Below are 22,127 nucleotides of genomic sequence, written 5' to 3' on the forward strand. Positions count from 1 at the left end.
AAATTTGTTGACACCTACATGTATAAAAAAAATAAACGAAAACTTCACATAGAAAAATCATAGTTCCACTGTCTTTCAACAGTTCAAAACATTTGTGTTCAAACAAAATAGAAAATAATAATAGTTATATATCATATATTTTCAGCACTTTCGAGAGCCGTCCACATGTATTAACAACGCAAGCAGTTCCGAAATTTCAGCACCTAAGAATTAATTGGTCATGATTATCACGGGATCACCCAAATAAACATTGAAATTGGCACTAAATATTAATCGGTCATGATTAAAACATCTTTTACCTTTTCATATTAATTTTGTTGAATATGCAAGCACTAAAAGTATGATCTAGACATCAAACTCAATCTCAAGGCATCAGACAAGTTGACTGGATATGGTTTAAAATAGCTGATGCATTTAAACCTTCCATCTCTATTCAAAGCTTCAATTGCCACAAAAGTCATAGCACCAAAACTTTAAAGAAAGTTCAATTAATGAACCCAAACAACTGTAAGTGAAAAATGATTTGAAATGACCTCTAATACGGTGACAAAGACTGTAAATCGAGCAACCATCTCTGCTGTCAACAATTCAACCCTGTCAAATCGAGCAATTTGGTTGAAATGGCCTCCAAAATAAGTATGGATTGTAAAGAAGGCAACAAAATTGATTAATAGACAAACTATATCAGTGTGAGATGTAAAGAAGAAGATGAACTTACGATCTGTGAATTTTTATTGGAGTTGAGGTCTATTAATCGATTAAAGAATCCTGCGATTGGAGGTCAAATGTCCAAGATTACAGGCGAAGAATCTTGTGGGTGGTCACCTGTGTAGGATAGGCGGGATTTCTAATTTTCATCAGGTTTTAGTGTTACTTGTTAGGCTTGTATGCTTCAACATCTTGTATCTTGTGCTTATTAATATGTAAAACTCAGAGTTTTTGATGAAAAGACCTTTTTACCCTTTCTATACATATTTTAATATAGCATGTATATATATATATAGATAGATACATAAAAAATAAAATAGAATAATTGTTATCGTACATTAACGTACGTGAATTTCACAACCACTGATCTAAAGAAAACCCTAAATCACAAATACTCCACAGTGATCTCCACCGCCACCGCTCCGTCAAGCCATCTCCACCGTCACAGGTCCACCAATCGTCGGCATCAAACACTCCTCCGTCACAATCACCAACGTTGACAACCCACTCTTTCTTATTGTTCTCACTTTTGTTTTTTAAGCAATTGTTTTTACAATTGATCAATTAAACTTCGAAATTGATCAAATTAATCATCAATTCTTCCAAACAAACACATCTAGAGACTAGAGCGGGACTGGTTTTTCCTTGAGCGTATGTGCGTTTTCTTGAAACCGATCTATGAAATCACATTAAATGATATCAAAATCTTTAATTTATATCTAATTAATCATCAATTCATCCAAACAAACAGTTCTGGATCTTCAATTGAATCAATTTTTTACATGAGTGTACATGGGTTTCCTTGAGCGTATGAGCGTTTTTGTTTTTCGGGTTGAGCGTTTTTTGTTTTGGCTTGAGCGTGATTCGCGTACGTTTTTAACTAACTAACTAACTATATCTAACTATCTATATAATTGTCTACCATAAAATCTTAGGTGTCGCTCTCAGGTTGTTCCCCACATTCTCTAGAGCCACCAGATTGCTTGATTTATAAATGGAGGCTTCTCATGCATTTGACCTGAATTCACGGGTATGGGTCTCACCAAGCCCGGATAGTCTTTAAATGAGTTATAACATCTCATTTAAGCATACATAACTATCACAATCGTCAATAAGACATACACTTACCATTTTAAGGTAAGTGTATTAACATTCACATCGAGTATGCACACAGCCCCGAAAACATAACAAGGAAGTGGGGCTAGAAACTCACCTGAATGCGGTTACGTTCACCGTTAATGGTAATCCCTTTCTTCAGTTGTGCACGGCTGACTGTATAATAATTACACATATCAATTAACTATCACTACTCACGTCATCTTTCTAGTCTTAGTTATTACCCACAACGAATGGGGGTCCGGGGGCAGCGCCCCTGGCAGCGGGGTTCTAGGGGCGGCAGCCCCTAGCAAGGTCCAAGGGGCAGAGCCCCTGGCTGGCGAACTTAACTTTTGGCCAACTTAATATTAAGCGAATTTAACATTAGCGAACTTGTATTAGGCGAAGTTCACAGCTTGGCGAACTTATAACTAGCGAAGTTCACATCTTGGCGAACTTATAGCTAGCGAAGTTAGCCATAGACAAACTTGTGTCTAGCGAAGTTAGCCATAGGCGAACTTACATGTAACGAGGCTAACCCAGGCGAACTTGCATACGTGCGAACTTATCCTCAGGCGAACATATGGATAGGCGAAGTTATCAACAGTAGCGGCGGGTTTTGATTTTAACTTCATTAACATCCATGTTCAACCCGTAACCCTTAGAGATGATGCTAATCAATCTCGTGAACATTCCCATGGCCGTTTTTGAATAAGATTCGGCCCGAAAACGCGTAAAGGTTGGTCCTCTAAGTTAAAACGTTTAACACTATTTTAAGGGTTCATTTAATCGAGCCATTTCCATTTTTCGGGTTCATAACACTCAGGTTTATTATCAAGTTTACAACTTTATGTTTCGTTTAAACCCGATCTATCCTAGACTCAAGTTTCAAGGCTAAACGTCTATAAAACGTAAACTTTTAAAGGTAAAAGGCTTACCTTTGTGTGTTCTTCGGTCTCGGTTATCTTGTTTGTGGACTCTAAACCTTGCGTATGATTCGTATAGCAAAGATCTACCAAAACCGGTGTTCGCTCGATCTCGTTTCTCTTCCTTCCCGCTCGCGGCCGAATATGATGTAGTGTATGTGTGTGTTTTTGAGTGTGTAGAGATTAGGATGGAAAGAAATGAGGATTTAGGGTTTTAGGGTGGTTTAAGAGGATATTTATATCCCTTAAAGCCCATGGACCTAAGGCCCATTCCCTTTAATCCCTCATAATTAGTCTAAGTCCTTGATCTTTATTAATACTAATTAATTATTAGGCCCAATAGCTAAACACGACTTTCTTTTATTAAATACGAAAATTTTAGGATGTTACATATGTTCTTTGTTGTTGGTCTATCATCTCCATCGTCGGTTAACTTCCAATACTACCCACCATCGTCAACTAAATCAACGTCTCTTTTTTCATTAGACAAATATTTGTGTTCATGTATGTACATTTAAAAAAATCAACATGCTCGTGTTCGTTTATGTTTGTTCGTTAAAAATTTAAAAAACCAAAACATCTCAACTAATAAAACCCAAACATTAAAAAATATAATAACAAACTATATGTATTAAATTAAAACAAAACTATGTTAAAAATAAAATAATCATCATAAAATAGCAAAACGATTAAAATTAAAGTAATCATCATAAAATAGCAAAACGATTAAAAACAAAACTTTAAATAAACTCTCGTAACACGGGAGGATCAAACTAGTATATAAATACACACACACACACACACACTAGACAAGTGTCCGCGCGATGCAGCGGGAAACATAAACTTTGTAATCTCGGATCAAGTTTATGAGTATTCATTGTTTGGTTTGAAACCAACAATTCAAACCGATCATTGGTTTGATTTCACGGTTGCTTTTTTCTTTAGGTTTTGGCAGTCGTTTTAAATTTTCAATGATTCGGTTTCGGTTTTCGACGACAAAAAAACTTTACTAATAGTTTAGTTCACAGTTTAACTTGAAACCTATCAAAATCATACCGCAAACACCCATACACAAAAAACTATTTTTTTTAACTGAAAAAAACTATAACAATATGATACTCAAATTAAAGAGAGAAATATTCTCGTTTTTATGGTAGAATTTTTAAAAAAATATATTAACGTATGAAAAAAGTTATTAACGTTTAAAAATCATGGTGGGAAGTTGGGGGTTAAAATTGAAAATATAATTAAAATATGATTAAAGTTAAAGGGTAATAATTGTAACTATATACTAAATTTACAAAAGTTTACTATAATTGAGGGGGGGAAAGTGTAACTGTTTTAAAACAAATTAAGAAACATGTGAGTTTTGATATTATAATGACATTTTAGCCCTTGTTCAAAGTTGTACTTTGTGCCTTAATACTTGTAAATCACTTAATCCAAGCGTCTTAATTTACCCTTCACCTACATTAGCACATTATATATAGTATAGATATAGCTGAAAGAAGTGGGTAGGTGGTGGATGGGTTTTTATTTTAAGGAGAAAGAAATAGGCCGACGGTGGTGGGGTTTTTCGGCGAGTTTTCTAGTGGTGAAGAAGATGTGTATGTTGAAAGGTTAGGATAAAGATGAAGATGGGGCTGGTTCAATATAATAAATTTTTTTTAAAGACTTCATTATATTAGTGTATACTTTTTAGTTTTTAGATATAACTTAAACTAAAAATAAATACTTAAAATTAAAAAATATATAAATAGTATAAGTTTTAAATTCAAGCTTTTTTTCATTTTATAAATTATGTTGTATTAAATTTTTTTTATAAATATTATAAATAAGTAAAAAAGAAAAAAAATAGAAAATGAAGAATAAGAATAGTGGTGTATACCTTAGATGAAGGGTGATCTTGAATGATGAAGAAAACTGACGTGGCATAAACACGACAAATAGTAGTGTCTTAGCCTTACGTAACTGTCAATTATGAATTTATGACACGCATCTACACCCTTGCTAAGTCAAAATGTGTAACGATTCCGACGAAAGCAAAGGTATACTCTAACCGGTAGACAATAGTTACGTTATATTTAATGTCGGGTACATGGATCACCATAGTAATTATACGAGAATACATGATTCACTGTATTGATTGTACGTGAATATATAATTCATCGTATTGAATATGCGATTAATCGATTGATAGTTATTGAAACCCGAACGAATCGAGGGTTCAATTATAGACGATATCTATAATATTTAGTGATTTTACGAAGCATTAATGCTTCAGGATAAGTAAAGTACGGCACAGAAAAAGAATTTCGATTTAATGGTACGTCGGTGCGTTAGACGAAACCTTTAATACCAAACCGAGCAAGAAACGATCGATCAAGCCGAAAAAGATGCACAATTATTAATAATATGATGTTTTAAGTTAATAAATGTCATGGTTTAAGTTTTTAAAGTTTTTAAATCGGTTTTATATAAATTTCATTTTTAAGCCGAAAACGACCGTTTTAGCCTCGTTTTAAGCCGAATTAAACATTTAACCGAAAAACGAACTGAACCAGATTATCCAAAACATTATCCAGATTGCCGAAATCTAAATGGGTGGCTAAGAATGGAAAGGTGGGTCCCACCCCACCCTCCTATGTGATCCGATCAGATGGGGGTATTAACCCCTTATCCTTATTATTTTTTTTTCTCAACACAAACATTCAACATTCCATCTTCCTCTCCACATTATGATCAAAAACCGAGATTTGTAGCAAGAAAAACACGGTAAGGATCGAGTTATTTACGTTTTCATCTTCGTTTCTTGAGTTTATTTGCAAGAAAATGAGGTTTCAAAGATGAAAACCGATTCTTGCATGATCAAGTGATGTATACGGGTTATACAAGGGATCTTGGTCCATGAAAGGAGTTAAACGAACCAAAAACGAATTTTTACGGTTTAAACTTTAGTTTTGAAACAATAACCGAAACTATAGTGTAAGAGGCTTGATCGTGAGTGTAACTTGCTTGGTATTGTGGTATGTTGGTTGTAGGTTCTGTATTTAGTGGTAGATAAGGCGGAAAAATGAGTTTGTAGCTTGTAGTGGCGGAGATCGAAAGGTATATTCGGTTGATGTTCGGTTATGAGTTTTTGGACAGATTGTGAAGGGTTTAGAGTTAGGTCATGAAATTTTACAGAGGTATTAAATACATGAAAATATGAGTTCTGTGAATGTTTGGTAATTTTTGGACAAATGATGAATATTTGGTGAATTTAATGCTCGGTTTTGGCTAAAAATGGTGAAAAATAGTTAAATATCATGAAAAATTCTGGAAAATTGCAGATAAGCTTTTTATATCATGTAAAAGTCACACACAAAATTTTAGGTCAGTTGGAGAAGTCTAAGTAGGCTTTTCGGTTAAACGAGTTCTAGGGTTTTCTAGCTCGGTTTTAGTGAAAATGGCATGTAAAAAGAAGATTTGGTTCTGGAAAAATTACAGGGGACTATGTGGTTGGCAAGGGACATCCAGGAAAAATTTGGGATTTTTCTAAGTTCGTTTGGTATTTACGACATATTTAGTGTTTAAATGGTGTTTAAAAATAGATAAATAAATTTTAAATATAAAAAATTAATTTTGAAAATATTTTTATAAATTTTCCCACTGTCAAAATGTTATTTGTGCAAAATCTCAAGATCCGAGGATGAACGGATATTTATTTGGAATAAAAGTGAACTTTTATAATATAAAACGCGTAAACCAGCAAAGTTCGGGTAGACGAACTGACTGGTGTATAAAAACCCTAAAAATGAACTATTTTCATATAACTGAGTTAAACAAGTAAAAATAAATCATCCGAAAATAATTCGGATGATTTGGGTAATTTTAAACGATTTAACAGTTTCCGGTGCACCAAAGACGGAAACGGGTTCCGCAGCCAATCGGGGCGTCTAAACCGAGCTCTAATTTCATAACTTTAATTAAATTATCAGTCAACCACTATTTTCGGGTCGTGTGTGACCAAACTCATTTTTGAAACGTAAAAACGGATAACCGTGCTAGGCACGCAAAACGGGAAAAACGACTAATAGTAATTTTGACTAGTAAACTCTAAACGATATCACAATCTGAGTCCGGAGAAGTGTTTCTGGGTTAACATTGCCCCCGGAATGGGTACAGTACTGGGTTAACAGTGTCCCCAGATGTACTGTTAACACGGTTAAAGATTATATAAACTATAATTGTATAATAACGATCGTAGGGATCATATTACAGATTGGACGTGTTAACTGATAATGATTGTTGTTACCTGCTTGCATGTGCTAAGGTGAGTTTCACGAGCCCCTTTTTCTGAATTGTTTTTAAATATTTTCTCGGGGCGGAAGCATGTTACTACTGAATTGTTTAAGTACATACTGAACGCATGGATTTGCGTGGATTTATATATATTTTATTGTACGGGAATCGTACGGAAATGTACTAAGATGGTAATTGTCTGAGTTGCTAACATTCAAAGGCCCCGGAACACGAGTGATTAACTGAAAGCCGGTAGAGTGTGGATAGTACTATTGGTCTGACAAACCCAACTGGTCCGGCATGGACTTGCTGATGTTTCCCAGCCAGTTGCACATGTCTATTTTGTTGTTATATATATTTTGCTATGTAATGTTAGACATAGCGGTTTGGGGCAGGTCCGTGGGCGGAGTATGCCACGGGGGTTGTGTGTGGATAGTCAGAGGTTTCACTTGTGGGCTCAGCATAATTACATCGATAATATTATATTATGATATGGATTTATCATGGTTTACTCAAATTGTGAAACTCACCAACTATTCGTAGTTGACCCGTTTTCTCACATGCTTTTCAGGTACGATTAAGATGAAGTGATTGCTTACGTGCTAAGTGCTTGATGTGTGTAAGATTTGCGTGCGGGATGTTAGGATACATTATAATAAATAGAATTATGTATCGTATTGTATGATGTGTGTATCACCTAGACGGTAATGAAATATGAGATAATGTAATTTAAAGTATATTAATGTATTCAGTTTTCTTTATAAACAATGTGGTTGATATCAGAGGTGTCTGTTGCATCCCGTTTACGTTTCCGCTGCGGTTACGGGGTGTTACAGAACTTGGTATCAGAGCCATTGGTTATAAAGAATTAGGATGTCTTTAAAAGATACCTAAAATATAACCAGTAGCTCAAGTATTATAGAATCTGAATATCAACTAATAATTTATAGTGACGAGGTCTGGATGAACTTGGATGGACAAGTGAGTTATTATGGTCCGGAACATAATAACAGACTTGTCCGCACGAGGGAATTCAGGGGAAGTCGAGGGGAACATTAATAGGTAAAAATGGCAACATATGTGTAAAGTATATAATATTATTTATGCGTGCTAATGTGTATATATATTTATATATATGTGCATATCTTGTGGGTACATGTATTGAGAAATAGGACCCGGATAAGGAACCGGGGGATGAAATAATAAAAGTACCGAGGATGCTGAAATTTCTAGAGCATCGGTTGATGATAAGTCTGACTTATCGGGCCATAGTTATGATGGTACCAAGTTAGATCTCCCGTTTGACATTAACCAGAAATATCTAGTAACCGTCACTCCCAACCAAAATTGATAAATCCCTTACTCTACCAACACCGGTACCGTATATCCTAATAGCCCCCTATGTTCACCCGAACCATCGGCCCTCACGTACGGACGGACCTGTACCTGAACCCATCCTTATTCCATTAAAATAAAAAAAATAATAATAATAAATTTGATAATAAATGAGCAGATAAAAATAATATATAGAAATATATATATGTATTTCTCACTCTCAAATATATGAGTCATACCACCTCCAGATCGAGAATCACCGATCTTAGCGAACCTAGAACGCCTGAGGACATTGACTGAGCAAGCGATAGAGTTTCCCATAATAGTAATTGATAATATTTGAAGGCAACCCATGTTGCGCGATTACCTTGAACCTTGCAACTCCCTATGTTATCCTTACATCCGTTAGATGCCTATACCCATGTATACTCGAATATAATGATTACCCATACACAAAGAGGTGTGGGAATCATTATAGCATAGTTGGTTGTTCGTTCGTAGGTAGTATACCGTGTATGCCGGATATACAAATAGACACTGATATTATAACTCCGTGGTACGTAATCGTTTGGTGCTCACGGTGAGCATGTATCAGTTATGCTGACATGCAGAAGGATATTGAAATCAAGCATATTAAACATTAATCTTTGTTGAGAAAGATCTATATGTCAGTTGGAGACAAGGGTTATGAAACATATTTAAACGTTAACCGACGTCAGGTTAAGTCCATATGTTATTATATTTGTGGGACATATATACTAGATACTGGTATGTGTAATATGTATGATAATATTTGGTGTGTATGTGTACCTGCTGTTATGATTGAGCTGGTAACGAGTTATACGGTGAGATTAGTATTGATTACTGCATACGGGATGGGTACGGCAGAATGACATAAAAAGAGTAACTCCAACGACGAAGATTGATATGATTCAGTTGATTGCTCAAAGATAGCAGATGATGATACCGAATGTCGTATCACAGATCACTGCTAGTGTTGATGCAAATGTGATCGCAGAATTATAGATTGAGCAATCACATGAATATGAATATTTCAATTCTTAGTGGTATTACTAAGAGTGATAATGTCCCACCGAATACTATTATGACTACAAGTATTAGTTATAAACTAAACATGAATAGTAGTCGTAATGAATTAGATCCGGTATGAAGGATATGTTTGTTGGTTGTGTTAAGGAAATTATTAATAGTTTACTGATGGTAAAGGGAGGAATAGATCAGCGAGTGGATAGAAAAGATCGAAATGGTTAAGGATATTGGTAAGAGTCTAGAACATTGTATAGTGAAATATGCTACAGATATGTTGGTAGATTATGTTGTATCGTGATGGAACACGATGGTACAAAATTATAGTTAGAAAATTATTACTCAGATGATATGGTCAGAATTTAAAATTCTTGTGCTAGGGCACTTTTATTCGAATAATTAAGTTCAGAGATTGGAAACTGAGCTATGGAAGATAGAAATGTTGTGTGCTGATCACTTAGAACACGCTGATCGTTTGAAGGAATTGTCATGTCTGGTAACATGGCTAATTACTCCTGAAACTAAGCGAAGTGAGCGCTATATTGGGGACTAACTCCATCGATAAGGAGTATAGTCAATCCTGTAAAATATACAACCTTTGGAAGGGTTGTGTCACAAGCCAGCATTGATATATTTGACTCTATAGGAAGTAGACTGGAAGGACGTTAGATGAGACGTCGAGTGTTAAAGAAGAGAAGTGATAAAGGTATAGTGCAAGATAGGCTTTTGAGTAAGTAGGTATGTCCTACAACCCAGAATTATACTAAGACTAGTTCCGGTGTGAAAACATGAACCGCATGAAGGGTCCTTCCCTAAATGTGGAAAATATGGTTATCGGTAGGAAGAAGAATATCGGGTGATAGTAGGCCATAGGTGTGGTAAAGATGGACGTAATGCCCCAATTGTAGAACCAATTGAAGCCGTGTGAACCGGCAACCCCAACCCATTCGTGTACAACCACTCCGAACCCAACAGCTTCAATAACAATCCATCCAAAGAATCAAATTATGCCAAACAGTTGTACTTGCTATGAATGTGGCAGTACAGAACGTTTCAAGAGAAATTGCCCAAAGTTGAACCAAGGTGTCGTTAGCAGACGAACCTCATGACAAGCATCAACCTCTGATCAAGCAAGGAGCTGTGCTTTTGTGAGTAATTCGAATAAAGCACGTCATGATCCAAATGTGGTATTAAATATGTTGTAGTTTTAAATCAATAGGCTTCAGTGATATTTTTACGGTCGCCGATAGAGGTTAGTTCCTGTTAACCTCCTATCATTTGGAAAGATACCGATTAGTGAAACTATAGAACCCTATACTGTAGAATCGCTAACGGTAAATCCCTAATGGTTAACTAAATTGTTCGGAATTGTCCTATTATTCTGAACGATTAACCTTTCCTTATTAACCTACGACCAAGTAAAGTTAAGAAGTTTTGACGTAATAGTTAATATGGATTGGCTAACTCAACATGAAGCTGAAATCAAATATGAAAAGAAGATGATTAGAAGCTCTCTTTCGGACGATGAAGCAATTAGATACAGAGAAAGGTGTACGATTTAAAAGAAAACATATAGAAGATGCTCCGGTGATACGTAAATATCCAGAAGTTTTCCCAGAAGAACTTCCTGGATTACCGCCAACCCGACAGGTCGAATTCAGGATCGATTTAATACATCAAGCTGGCCCTGTTGCTAAAACACCCTACCGACTTGCACCGTCCGAGATGCAAGGATTATCCAATCAGTTGCAAGAATTGTTGGATAAAGGATTCATACGACCTAGTTAGTCACCATGGGGTGCGCCAGTGTTATTTGGGAAATGAAGGACGGAAGTGTTAGGATACGTATTGATTAGGGAGAATTGAATAAAGTGACGATCAAGAATAGGTATTCACTTCTTCGAAGTAAATGATCTATTTAATCAACTGCAAGGGGCGATTTATTTTTTAGAAAATTGATCTTAGATATAGTTTTCACCAAATGAAAAGTCCAAGAGGAGGACATTGCAACAACAGCGTTTCGGACTCGTTACGGCCATTATGAATTCTTAGTTATGCCTTTCGAGCTAACGAATGCGCAGGCAGTGTTCATGGAACTCATGAACCGAGTCTGTAAACTTTATTTTGACAAATTTGTTATAGCATTCATTGATGATATTTTGATATATTTGCAACGTAAAGAAGAGCACGAACGACGGTTAAGGAAAATTGTGGAAGTGATAAAGCAAGAGGAGTTGTACGCGAAGTTCTCAAAATGCGATTTTGAATACAGAAAGCATAATCCCTTGGTCATGCTGTAAAGCAACTAGGATTTCACATAGATCCAAATAAGGTAGAAACCATTAAAATTGGCAGTCACCCAAGACACCAAAGGAAATGCGCCAATTTTTAGGACTAGCCGGAGACTATCAGCGGTTTATTGAAGAATTTGTAGCATTACCCAACTCATAATCCTTTGTGCGACGCAAATGTACAAATTTTATAGATGATAAGAGACCGCAGTCTCATATTCAACGAGGATGGGTCGAGTTGTTAAGCGATTATGACTGTGACATCCGTTATCACCCCAGCAAGGCTAACGTCGTAACCGATGCCTTGAGTAGGAAAGATCGGGTTAAGCCATTGCGAGTGCGGGCGCTGGGGATGATAGTCCAGTCGAACCGTTCGGACCTGATTCGAGTCGCTCAACGTGAGGCGTTAAAAGAGGAACAACTGGAGAAGGAGGGACTTTACGGCGATGAGAAGAATTTCGAACAGCGCGTGGACGAAATTCTCTATTTCAAAAATCGGGTTTGAATCCCGACCCTCCATGACCTTCGTGAATTGATCATACACGAAGCGCATAGATCGAAATATTCCATACATCCGGGATCGGATAAGATGTACAAGGATGTGAAGGAGATCTACTGGTGGGCGGGTATGAAAAAGGATATAGCAACGTATGTCGGTAAGTGTACGACTTGTGCGAGAATTGTGATATTACAACAACCGGAAGTTCCCGAATGGAAGTGGGAGCAAATCACGATGGATTTTGTGACACATCTCCCTAAGACGTCCCGAGGACATGATGCAATTTGGGTAATCGCGGATCGATTAACCAATTCTCGCATTTCATCCCAATCCATGACGATTACCACAATGAATTCTCGCCCAAGTTCATGACGGTGAAATGGTATCTCGTCGTGGAGTACCATTTTCAATTATCTCATATCGAAATAGTCATCCTACTTCCATTATTGGAAGGCGGGGAAGGAAGCATCGAGAGCTTGAAGCTTTCTATGGGTGAAGTAATTATCACCAAATTGTTAAATTGAAAATGGGCGTCAACCAAGCCATTTCTTTCAAATTGATTCGCGAAACAACCAATCGGATTTATAATATTTAAGATAAGTTGAAAGCGGCGCGAGATTGGCAAAGGATTTATGTCAACATTCAAAGGAAACCATTGTCGTTGGAAAGAGGCGACAAGGTATTTTTAAGGCATCACCTTAGAGAGGTGATATAAGGTTTGGCAAAACCGAAAATAGCTCCTTAATATATTGGACCTCATGAGACTATCTCCATGATTGGTCATTTAGTTTATCTATTAAAGTACTCCAGGTGCTAAGTACTATACATGACGTTTTACCATGTATACGGATTGAAAAAAGTACCTAAGCGATGAGGCAACGAAAGTACCAGTAATGGAGGTACTCATAGAAGACATACTTGTTATCATAAATAATTCCGTAGAGTTAGTAGACGGGAAAACTAAACAGTTTAGACACACCAAGCTTTATTGATTAAGATTATGTGGAATTCACAGCGGGGACCAGATTATACCTGGTAACGCAAGGGTGAATTCTGAAGCAAAAACCCCCACCTTTCTCTCGGAAGGGGATAGTGGGCATGTAAAATTTCGAGGACGAAATTTCTTAACGGGGGGAGAATGTAACGATTCCGACGAAACCAGGTATACTCTAACCGGTAGACAATAGTTACGTTATATTTAATGTCGGGTACATGGATCACCATAGTAATTATACGAGAATACATGGTTCACTGTATTGATTGTACGTGAATATATAATTCATCGTATTGAATATGCGATTAATCGATTGATAGTTATTGAAACCCGAACGAATCGAGGGTTCAATTATAGACGATATCTATAATATTTAGTGATTTTACGAAGCATTAATGCTTCAGGATAAGTAAAGTACGGCACAGAAAAAGAATTTCGATTTAATGGTACGTCGGTGCGTTAGACGAAACCTTTAATACCAAACCGAGCAAGAGACGATCGATCAAGCCGAAAAAGATGCACAATTATTAATAATATGATGTTTTAAGTTAATAAATGTCATGGTTTAAGTTTTTAAAGTTTTTAAATCGGTTTTATATAAATTTCATTTTTAAGCCGAAAACGACCGTTTTAGCCTCGTTTTAAGCCGAATTAAACATTTAACTGAAAAACGAACTGAACCAGATTATCCAAAACATTATCCAAATTGCCGAAATCTAAATGGGTGGCTAAGAATGGAAAGGTGGGTCCCACCCCACCCTCCTATGTGATCCGATCAGATGGGGGTATTAACCCCTTATCCTTATTATTTTTTTTTCTCAACACAAACATTCAACATTCCATCTTCCTCTCCACATTATGATAAAAAACCGAGATTTGTAGCAAGAAAAACACGGTAAGGATCGAGTTATTTACGTTTTCATCTTCGTTTCTTGAGTTTATTTGCAAGAAAATGAGGTTTCAAAGATGAAAACCGATTCTTGCATGATCAAGTGATGTATACGGGTTATACAAGGGATCTTGGTCCATGAAAGGAGTTAAAAGAACCAAAAACGAATTTTTACGGTTTAAACTTTAGTTTTGAAACAATAACCGAAACTATAGTGTAAGAGGCTTGATCGTGAGTGTAACTTGCTTGGTATTGTGGTATGTTGGTTGTAGGTTCTGTATTTAGTGGTAGATAAGGCGGAAAAATGAGTTTGTAGCTTGTGGTGGCGGAGATCGAAAAGTATATTCGGTTGATGTTCGGTTATGAGTTTTTGGACAGATTGTGAAGGGTTTAGAGTTAGGTCAGGAAATTTTACAAAGGTGTTAAATACATGAAAATATGAGTTCTGTGAATGTTTGGTAATTTTTGGACAAAGGATGATTATTTGGTGAATTTAATGCTCGGTTTTGGCTAAAAATGGTGAAAAATAGTTAAATATCATGAAAAATTCTGGAAAATTGCAGATAAGCTTTTTATATCATGTAAAAGTCACACACAAAATTTTAGGTCAGTTGGAGAAGTCTAAGTAGGCTTTTCGGTTAAACGAGTTCTAGGGTTTTCTAGCTCGGTTTTAGTGAAAACGGCATGTAAAAAGAAGATTTGGTTCTGGAAAAATTACAGGGGACTATGTGGTTGGCAGGGGACATCCAGGAAAAATTTGGGATTTTTCTAAGTTCGTTTGGTATTTACGACATATTTAGTGTTTAAATGGTGTTTAAAAATAGATAAATAAATTTTAAATATAAAAAATTAATTTTGAAAATATTTTTATAAATTTTCCCACTGTCAAAATGTTATTTGTGCAAAATCTCAAGATCCGAGGATGAACGGATATTTATTTGGAATAAAAGTGAACTTTTATAATATAAAACGCGGTAAACCAGCAAAGTTCGGGTAGACGAACTGACTGGTGTATAAAAACCCTAAAAATGAACTATTTTCATATAACTGAGTTAAACAAGTAAAAATAAATCATCCGAAAATAATTCGGATGATTTGGGTAATTTTAAACGATTTAACAGTTTCCGGTGCACCAAAGACGGAGACGGGTTCCGCGGCCAATCGGGGCGTCTAAACCGAGCTCTAATTTCATAACTTTAATTAAATTATCAGTCAACCACTATTTTCGGGTCGTGTGTGACCAAACTCATTTTTGAAACGTAAAAACGGATAACCGTGCTAGGCACGCAAAACGGGAAAAACGACTAATAGTAATTTTGACTAGTAAACTCTAAACGATATCACAATCTGAGTCCGGAGAAGTGTTTCTGGGTTAACATTGCCCCCGGAATGGGTACAGTACTGGGTTAACAGTGTCCCCAGATGTACTGGTTAACACGGTTAAAGATTATATAAACTATAATTGTATAATAACGATCGTAGGGATCATATTACAGATTGGACGTGTTAACTGATAATGATTGTTGTTACCTGCTTGCATGTGCTAAGGTGAGTTTCACGAGCCCATTTTTCTTAATTGTTTTTAAATATTTTCTCGGGGCGGAAGCATGTTACTACTGAAATGTTTAAGTACATACTGAACGCATGGATTTGCGTGGATTTATATATATTTTATTGTACGGGAATCGTACGGAAATGTACTAAGATGGTAATTGTCTGAGTTGCTAACATTCAAAGGCCCCGGAACACGAGTGATTAACTGAAAGCCGGTAGAGTGTGGATAGTACTATTGGTCTGACAAACCCAACTGGTCCGGCATGGACTTGCTGATGTTTCCCAGCCAGTTGCACATGTCTATTTTGTTGTTATATATATTTTGCTATGTAATGTTAGACATAGCGGTTTGGGGCAGGTCCGTGGGCGGAGTATGCCACGGGGGTTGTGTGTGGATAGTCAGAGGTTTCACTTGTGGGCTCAGCATAATTACATCGATAATATTATATTATGATATGGATTTATCATGGTTTACTCAAATTGTGAAACTCACCAACTATTCGTAGTTGACCCGTTTTCTCACATGCTTTTCAGGTACGATTAAGATGAAGTGATTGCTTACGTGCTAAGTGCTTGATGTGTGTAAGATTTGCGTGCGGGATGTTAGGATACATTATAATAAATAGAATTATGTATCGTATTGTATGATGTGTGTATCACCTAGACGGTAATGAAATATGAGATAATGTAATTTAAAGTATATTAATGTATTCAGTTTTCTTTATAAACAATGTGGTTGATATCAGAGGTGTCTGTTGCATCCCGTTTACGTTTCCACTGCGGTTACGGGGTGTTACAAAATGTGTATCTATAATATATATAAACGAAAACATAAAAATCCTACGTGTCGCGATGTGGTCGTTTCCCCTTTTTTTGGAGTCACCAGATTTGCTTGGTTTTTAAATGGAGGCTTCTCATGCATTTGACCCGAATTCATGGGTATGGGTCTTACCAAACCCAGATATTCTTTAAACGGGTTATAACATCCCATTAAATAAAATATTATTCTTACCAAATTATTGATGTAAAAATCCTATAAAATAGGATATACTTAAATTAATATCTTATTTATTTTAAAAAAGATATATATATATATATATATATATATATATATATATATATATTATTCAAAATAAAAAACCAATTTTATAGTAAAAAAATTAATGGGTCTCGGGTCTCATCAAACCATAAGTATATTATTAACTTTCCTAAATATTATATACAATTAAAAAAACCAATTTTATAGTAAAAAAAAATAAACGGGTCTTGGGTCGCATCAAAACCATATAGCTTTTAAACCGGGCTATAACATCTCATTTATTTGTGAAACAATTTATCATCAAACCATAAATATATTATTAACTTTCATACAATAAAAAAATATAAATTCAAAACATAAATAAATATTAGAACAAACAATATAAAACAACCCCGTAATACGGGGGATAAAAACTAGTAATTAATATATTTGGCTAGCTAAACAGAAAATGAGCAAAAAGAGTTTATCCTCGTTTCCACAAAAGCGTACTCAGTTATTCATAAATAAACCAGTTATGAAACGATTTTATTAAATACGCTAGTTATTACTGTCAGTCTGTAACAATATTGTTTTTTTTATCACATTTTGCTAATATTATTTGTAACATTATCTAATGTTTCATGGATATGGAGTGCATATAACAAGTTTCAGTTTGACATGATTCAAAAATATAAATGAATTCACATCTAAAACAAACAAGAACTTTTTTGAGTTCTGCTAACATTATCTAATTTTGTTACCACACACGAGTCGATTTCATATAGGTATATCAGATTTTATCAGGTACAATAACAAACCAACTCCATACTGTATCAAAATCACACGACACTAAAAGCAGACTGTATCGTAGATGAAAACCGGTTTGCAATAGTCTGAGACGCAAATTGTTGAATCTGCTTCTTTGCATCTGAATAAACACAAATTTTCCAAAATGATTCAAAATCCATAGCATATAGTTGTAATTGTAAATAAAAAAGATTATTAAGGCTAAAGGAATTAAAATGCATCAAAAACAACAAAGTTAGATATATATTTAAATGATAGAAATTTGGTAGATACATTTTACACACTTAATCAGAAAATATATTAAATATGCACAAAAGTGTTTCATAGACCGATCCTTAGCTGTGAAACCGAACCTAAACAAAAACTGACAGTTTGATTTTATATTTTCGTAAAAACTAAATATTCAGTTCGCTTTTGGTTTTGTATGTAATTAACCGAAAAACTAAACCGAATTCAAAGATTTTCACTTATTATTATAAATGTTAAGTAATTTATATGAAATTTATAAGTAACCCAAATATGCGTAGACCCAAAAGTATAATGATAAATTACTCATTGATTAACAGATATATTTTTGACCAAATTTATTATTTTAAGCCATTTTTTGCCCAAATGGTAAGACCGAAACCGACATACAATATTTTAATTATATTCTATCAAGTGAACCTTGTCAAAAAAATAAAAATGGGGAGCATTATTATCCAAATATCAATCATATACTAATGCAGAATTTGTTCCAAAGCTTGTAAACGAACCTAACAAACATGAACGGAGCATGTTCATGTTCGTTCATTCAAATTTAGCTGAACAAGCAATCGAACACAACCAATTAAAGAACGGATTTTCTTGTTCGTGTTCGTTTGTTAAGAAAATGAGCATGTGTGTTCGTTTATGAGTATTCGTTAACTGCATAAGCAAACTGTTCAACAACGTAAACGAACAATTATAACTAAACATAGATGAATAAACATAACTAAGCTAAAACTAGTAAAAAGAAATACGGACTATGTATTGGGCCTAAAAAGTTATAAATACTAGATTAACTTGTAATGGGCCATAAAAAACTAAATGAAAATAAATAAACATATACAAGCGTTCACAAGCATAAATGAACGAACAAGAATATATAAATGATAAGTTTAAATACCTTTGCGACATTTTGTAAAGCCGACTATATTGGCAATGCTAAGGGTCAAGCAAACTCCAACAACAAGAAGATAATCAGCTTGGAACCTTATTAAAGAGAATATTCCAAAGAATATCCAAATAACCGCCTAAAAAAGAAAAATAACAGTCAGTATTTTCTTTTGGATAACAAACGCGCTAAACAAGTTGACCAACACAATATAATAAAATTCCTAAGATCTATTTTTGCAAATTATACATGAAACCAATTGGCATATCCCCTAAACTCTACTGATTATTTGATTTTGTATTTCACTTCAAAAGGGACAACTGCATATACCCCTTCTAAATTTCACTAACCCGCTTACACAAAACCAAACTTGCGCACGTCCCTTCCCTTGAGAAAAAAAATATCAAATTCACCCATTTTGAATTATGTAATTAAATGAATCTTGAATAAGTATTTTACCCTTATTTTTACCAAAACCTTCAAACTTCCCATATTTTCATAATTACCCATTTTTAAGTAGTTTTATTCGTCTTTTTACAAGCTTTTACTAAAACAAATTTAACTAGTTTTACTTGTGAGTATGGACATCATAGAGAAAAAAAAAGTTGTAAAAAAGACAGTAAAAAACTAGTTAGGGTAAATATGAAATTGGAAAATTTTAAATTTTTAATAAAATAAAGGTAAAGTACCATTCTATAATTATTTTTAATAAAGTAAAAGTAATTAGAGTTTGAAGGTCTATTAATAATAAAGGTAATAATTTATTTAAAATAATAAATCAAAATGAGGACAGATGTTGACTTACAGTTAAGTAAAGAGTCCACCAAAACAGCCATGAATCTTTTTTGTTCATTCGAGCCAACGCCTGTAGAATAAGGGTTATAACATTAACATATAATAAAAAAATAATAAAATAAAAAGTCAAAACCAGTCAAACAAAAAACACTCACCTCTTGGTCAAGACATTCAAATTTCCACACGCTCTCGCCGTTGTCATCAATTTCATTCCACCACCTCAAACCGACTAATATCCGACCACTGACATTTTTCACCACCCAAAAATCAAGAGCGGATAGAAGAACCGTGACCACAAATATTATGACAAAACTGTCGAAGAAGAGGGCTGATAATATGTAAAAGGCTAATGCAGAAGCCTGCTTGAACACACGAAAACAGACTTAAATGAAACATAGTTAAACCTAAAAAGAAAATTGTGGAATTGTATAATATAAAAGTTCAAAACTAGACCTTGAAGAGCACATGAAAGAAGCATATTCTGGGATTTGCATAGTTTTCTCCTGGAGGCTGAGCACAAAAATCAAAAAAAATATATTTATTATAAATGAAAATCACTAATTATAGAGAATTAGATGGAAACATAAAGAAAAATAAAAGGATTGTAACAAATATTGCAATTTTATACATATCCGCTAACACAAAAGATAGAGAAGTATTATAAGGTCTTGAAAAGAAAATAAAGAGGTAAGTAAAAATTGAGTACTTTGCATGTTAAAATTAAAATTTAAAATATTTACAGTAATATGTTAGTTTATACTTTTCGGCTAACAGAAAAGATACCGAACGCAGAAGCATCATAAGTAATAAGGTCTCGTAAAAATAATAAATAAAAGATTGAGTATTGTGCATGTTAATAGTCGCAACTTTCAAGTCAGATGATAAAACCTTATAACTATCGGTAATTATAGGAAAGCGAATTGTACATGAAGATTGTGAAGATATGGGAGGTTTATGGACCGGGCGTGTATCTCTTGTTATGGCTTGTTTATATGTTTACTGTTCTCTAAGAGGAAAAGAGGTGCGCTCCTATGAGTATGATATACCCACCCCAAGTTGATCCAATCATGTCATTAACACTCGTAACTACCCTAAAACATCTTAATCACCTGAAATCTATGTAAGTTCGATTCCTTGTCTTGGACCCAAAGAAGCAAGCGCATAAGACTACCCCCTAAGCTAATTGTAGTTGTAATTCCTCGTTTGATTAATTTATGAGATCCTAACACATAATTCTTTTCTTCGAAATCAAATCGTTTAAGATTCAACGTTTAACAACAACAACAACAACTGCCTACGAAATTGAAATCGAAACCAATAAACGCATTTGCCCTAATTAGTTTCGATCTAACTAGAAATAGAAATACATGAATATCAAAACATAAAAAGAGAAGAATATAGATACGGTAAACATACGGGATTCAGATCCATGATTTTAACAGCTTCAATCCTCTCTTATTTTGCCCCAGACCCCTATAAAACAAACACGACTTGGAGCCTACATCCTATTCGGATCTTGTTTTGTTGGGGTGAGGTGTGGGTCCCACGTTTGGTTAATTGCAATAAAAAAGACCTTCAACTATCACATTTGGTTACTTTTAGGGTCCTGCTAGAGACACCACCTAAAAATGAAAATATCCACCCACTATGCGGCTTATCACCCGATCCGTCGAGGATCACACTTTTTTGTCCTATTATGTCAATAACTTTTGTCTTATTATATTTGTACCAAATGCGCGGCTGATCGCCCAATCCGCCGCTTATTGAGTACACGTCAACATTGGCAGATCAAATCAGTCATGCATCCTACATGATACGCGACTGATCGGCCGATACGTGACGGATCAAATCAATAAGTTGATTTTGTCACACCCGTCTCCCTTTCTCTACATATATCCATCTTAGATGGTTTATTTTGTATAATATTGGTCGATCCAACTTATAATATTTGTGTTTTGTGTTTGTTAAAATACAATGGATTTATATGATATTTTGTTTGGTGACGGGAACGACGAGCAGTCGGGCTACGCGTACAACGATCAGTCAGAGCAGTCGGGCTTGCCAGATTTGAATGAACTTCCCGACTTGAACCATGAGCCGGGGTATGGAAATATCGAGCAGTACGACTTACCAAATCCTGACCAGGTTATTTAGTGTGTTTATATAGTACAACAGCGCGTTAGTTATTTTTTAAATATTATACGTTGTCTTGCCAAAATATTTTTTATCAGGGGTATATCATATACGGCGGTAGTCACCCTTCGTGGCCGGAGGATAATAGGACATCGTCTAATACATATGAGGCTAGAGTCGAGGAGTCTTATGGCCAGTCTTCGCAGCAGTTACATGTAGACGGTCCGTATTACGGAACCCCGAATTCGTACCAGTTACCTTTAGGAGAGCAACATACATGTCAAGACCCGTCACGAGCAACGTCGTTGATGGCATTCAAGAGGCTCACCGCGAAGGAGGCGATGACGATGTTGATGATGATGATGATGGTGATCATTTCATACGGGAGACGACATTTTCTTATGTAACTAATAATGTATGACCTATTTTTTTTTTTTTTAATTATTATTATTCTTTTTCAACACGTTACTAAATATTACTTTATGTACATTGCTTGATATCAGTATTTTGATTCTGTTGCTGAGTTGGTGGATTGGGTTAAGAAGACAGGACGTGAGCATGGTTGTGTTATCTCAGTCCAACGTTCAAGGGAGAGAAGTGTTGAACTTGTATGCAAT

The 22,127-nt window shown here is 35.1% G+C and overlaps 1 protein-coding gene across 1 annotated transcript; it reads right to left on the minus strand.

The window, feature by feature from the left end:
• Nucleotides 1-17,299: 17,299 nt before the first annotated feature.
• LOC143541304 (Golgi apparatus membrane protein-like protein ECHIDNA) lies at nt 17,300-20,922 on the minus strand. Its single transcript, XM_077034164.1, has 6 exons — nt 20,794-20,922; nt 19,831-19,887; nt 19,533-19,736; nt 19,388-19,447; nt 18,595-18,721; nt 17,300-17,568 (listed from the first exon to the last, which is right to left on the minus strand). Exons 1-6 carry the CDS (start codon nt 20,806-20,808, stop codon nt 17,480-17,482), a joined length of 552 nt encoding a protein of 183 aa, XP_076890279.1. The 5' UTR covers nt 20,809-20,922; the 3' UTR covers nt 17,300-17,479.
• Between the last annotated feature and the right edge of the window lie 1,205 nt (nt 20,923-22,127).

The sequence above is a fragment of the Bidens hawaiensis genome, unplaced genomic scaffold, assembly GCF_021521415.1.
Source record: "Bidens hawaiensis isolate Kalapana, Puna unplaced genomic scaffold, B.hawaiensis_p1.1 tig00012511_1, whole genome shotgun sequence".
Classification (NCBI taxonomy): Eukaryota; Viridiplantae; Streptophyta; class Magnoliopsida; order Asterales; family Asteraceae; genus Bidens; species Bidens hawaiensis.

Coding starts and splice junctions, on each gene's coding strand:
- LOC143541304 (XM_077034164.1), bottom strand. Junction 19,448..19,532: donor TTGAATGTCTTGACCAAGAG/GTGAGTGTTTTT, acceptor CTTATTCTACAG/GCGTTGGCTCGAATGAACAA. Junction 17,569..18,594: donor CTTTACAAAATGTCGCAAAG/GTATTTAAACTT, acceptor GTGTTTATTCAG/ATGCAAAGAAGCAGATTCAA.